Source organism: Phascolarctos cinereus, unplaced genomic scaffold (assembly GCF_003287225.1).
Source record: "Phascolarctos cinereus isolate Bilbo 61053 unplaced genomic scaffold, phaCin_HiC Scaffold_4;HRSCAF=312, whole genome shotgun sequence".
Lineage (NCBI taxonomy): Eukaryota > Metazoa > Chordata > Mammalia > Diprotodontia > Phascolarctidae > Phascolarctos > Phascolarctos cinereus.
This window is the reverse complement of record NW_027555847.1, coordinates 314,607,473-314,611,051: the sequence shown is the minus strand read 5'-3', so window position 1 is coordinate 314,611,051 and position 3,579 is coordinate 314,607,473. Positions and strand designations below refer to the sequence as shown.

Here is a 3,579-nt window from a genome sequence, read left to right as displayed (position 1 = left end):
CCTCTCTTGGACTCAGCCCCATCCTCTCCACGATCTTTCCCCAGACTCTCACCCAACACATACACACGCGAGCGCCGAACTCCCTGCCTCATTTGCCCCCAGCTTTGCCACCTCCTCCTTAGAAAGAGTGGGTGTGGGAGAGCCAGAGTGGGGAAGAAAGGAGGGGGGGAGAGAAAGCCAACTTTTCAGAGCGCCCCGTGCTTGCCTAAGGGCGTGTGTGTATTTGTGAGTGACTGTGTGTTTGTGCACGCTCCCGAGGAGAGGAAAGGAGACCAGAGAAGAGACCAGAGGAGTAGAGGGAGAGTGCTTTTCTTTTGGGACCCAAAGCGCTTCAGGGGCCCCAAGTGACCCAGCAGCAGCAGCAGCGGCGGCGGCGGCGGCAGCAGCAGCAAAGACGAGAACCGCCCGCAGCCTGGCTTCCTCTGGCCAGGCTAGCCGCCGGGCAGCGGGGCGCGGCGGGTCCTCGAGCCCCGCGCCCCTATGCACCGCCTCGCAGCCGCCGCCGCTGCTGCCCCCCGAGGAGAAGCCATGACCCTGAGCGCGGAGATGTCCGATGCCTCCGGACTGGCGGATGAGACCGACATCGACGTGGTGGGGGAGGGCGAGGACGAAGAGGAAGAGGAGGAGGAGGAGGAAGACGACTGCGGTGGCGGCGGCAGAGGCGGCGGGCCGGGGCTCCGGAGGCGGCGTCGCTCTTACGCTGACGAGGAAGACGAGGAGGAAGAGGACGACGACGAGGACGAGGACGTGCTGCTCTCCCCGGGCACTGGGGGCTCCACAGCAGCCCCGGGTGAGGGCCAGGCCGCCGGGTCGGGCGGCGAGAACAGCGGCGGTGGCGGGGGCGGGGGCAGCTCCGGAGCTGCGGGCGGAGGCGGCGGTGGCAGCGGGGGAGCTGGAGGCGGCAGCGGCGGCGGCGGCGGAGGCGGCGCCAAGAACCCGCTGGTGAAGCCGCCCTACTCGTACATCGCGCTCATCACCATGGCCATCCTGCAGAGCCCCAAGAAGCGCCTGACGCTGAGCGAGATCTGCGAGTTCATCAGCGGCCGCTTCCCCTACTATCGGGAGAAGTTCCCGGCCTGGCAGAACAGCATCCGCCACAACCTCTCGCTCAACGACTGCTTCGTCAAGATCCCCCGGGAGCCCGGGAACCCAGGCAAGGGCAATTACTGGACCCTGGACCCGGAGTCCGCCGACATGTTCGACAACGGCAGCTTCCTGCGCCGGAGGAAGCGCTTCAAGCGGCAGCCGCTGCTCCCGCCCGCCGCCGCCGAGACGCTGCTGCTGCGGGGCGCGGGGGCCGCGGGGGCCGGAGGTGACCCGGCGGCGGCGGCCGCAGCAGCAGCCGCCGCCGCCGCCGCCGCCGCCGCCGCCCTGTTCCCGCCCCCGCCCGCGCCGCCCCCGCCGCCCCCGCACGCCTTCGGCTACGGCCCCTACAGCTGCGGCTACGGCCTCCAGCTGCAGCCCTACCCGCCTCCCTCGGCCCTGTTCGCCGCCTTCCACCCGCACCCCGCGGCGGCCGCCCACCACCACCCACATCCGCACCCACACTCGCCGCCGCCGCCAGCCCACGGGGCCGTGGCCGAGCTGGCCAGGACCGCCTTCAGCTACCCGCCGCCCCCGTTGGGCCCGGGCCTGCCGGGCTCGCTGCAGGCAGCGGCCAAGCCGGGGGCCGGCCCGGGCCTGGCGCGCTCTCCCTTCTCCATCGAGAGCATCATCGGGGGCAGCCTGGGCCCCGCCGCCGCCGCCGCTGCCGCCCAGGCCGCCCAGGCCGCTGCCGCCGCGGCGTCCTCGTCGTCGTCGTCGTCGTCGTCGTCGTCGTCGCCTCTGTCGCCTTCGCCCGCCGCGCCCGGGGGCAGCTGTGCCGCGCAGGCGGCCGTGGTGCCCGCAGCCGCTCTCACCCGCTCCCTGGTGGCAGCCGCCGCCGCCGCAGCCTCGTCGTCCTCGGCGGCCCTGGGGACGCTGCACCCGGGGACGGCCCTGTCCAGCGTGGAGACCTTGACCGCTAGGATTTCGAACTGTTAAGGGTTGGTCGCTTTCTTTTCCTTTAAAAGACCAAACAAACCGATTTTCAGGGGGAAAAAAAGAAGGTAGGATATCCGGGGTCCTTCTTACTTTCCTGACTTGGTCGGGGTTTGGGGTTTGCGTTTTGTTCCCACCCCTCCCCCTACACTCACCTTGACCTCCTTGGAACCCCCACCCCCACTCCCACCCCACCGAGACCGTGTGTTTGGGGCGGCAGACCGGGCTCCCCTCCCGGTGCCCACTATTTATGCAAAGCCAGTCCTATGCTGCAGCAGCAGAAACCGTGTGGATGGATGGATTGAGCGGTTGGTGGCGGTATCCGTGTTTGGAAGGTGTTTGCTATTTTTTGGTTGTTGTTCGGATTTCTTAATTATTATTATTAATATTAATAAAATAAATCTCTGAGCCCTTTTGCGGTTTCGAGATTCTCAGGTCCAAGGGTTCAAAATCAATAATGTACAGAAGATTAATAATAAGGAAAAATAATAATAGAGGTCCTGAGGGACAGCAGCAAAGCAATACTTTTTCATCTTAGGACACTTGTCTGGTGTACTTTTTTTATAAAAAGGAAAAAAATGATTAACATGTTTACACGGAAGAAAAAAGTCAAGATTATCATTTCTTATCTTAACCTGTGTTTTGTATCATAATAGACTTATTGAATTTTTATTTTGTACTGAATGCGTATTCTTTAAAAGGAATATTGTAAAATTTACTGGCAACTATTATTGTACCATTCTAATGTAAGATTTTTACACATTTTCGGAAATAAAAATTTTTAATTTTCAAAGAAAATCTACCAAAAAAAGTTGCTTGGACTCGTCCCCTTTCTTAGTTTTTTTCCCCTGTCTGTTAAAAAAGTTCTATCTTAGTATGAACCTTTAATGTGCAATAGGATAAAAAAATATGAATTTCCAAGAGAGTCAACAAAAGGTCCTATTATGACTTTTCTTTCTCAGTCAAGCTATGGGAAAAGAAGAAAGAAAAGGTGATAAGAAATAATTTGAAATGTTCCTACAATTGAAGTAGAAAATAATGTTATTTGGGAGTGTATTTTAATTGACTTGATCATATTTAGTCTTCAAAACGTTTAAAATAGTTACTTTAAGAGAAGGTATGGGACCATTATGCCTAATTTTGGACTTTACTCTCTAAGGTGAATAACTTCAATTCACTTTTCAGCACAGTCCTATGAAGTTCTGTGTCTATAATAAAAATGTAATCTCCAATAATACTGCAACAGTAGTGGAAAGCAAGACAATAATCAATTTAAAACATTTTATAAAGAGAAAAAGTTTTAAGTATCTACAATGTAGATGTTCTCTTTGCTTTATGTACAAAGCAGTGTTGTTGAAAATAATTTTTCATTTAAAGATTATTTTAAAATGTATTAAAGCTTTACATATGCACAAAATGATATATTTTAAAATGCAATTCTTTTTAAGATGGAAAGAGTATGAAATTTTAAAACAGGTGTTTAAACCCCCATGTACTTAAAAGCTAAATATAACTTGAAGTTAGAATACACTTTACTGAAAAAAAGCTTCCAAATAAAAT

The 3,579-nt window shown here is 55.3% G+C and overlaps 1 protein-coding gene across 1 annotated transcript; it reads left to right on the top strand.

Moving 5' to 3' along the window:
* FOXD1 (forkhead box D1) lies at positions 1–3,270 on the top strand. Its single transcript, XM_020998503.2, has one exon. The coding sequence runs from the start codon at positions 481–483 to the stop codon at positions 2,020–2,022; it is 1,542 nt and encodes a 513-aa protein (XP_020854162.1). The 5' UTR covers positions 1–480; the 3' UTR covers positions 2,023–3,270.
* The last annotated feature ends 309 nt before the right edge of the window (positions 3,271–3,579 follow it).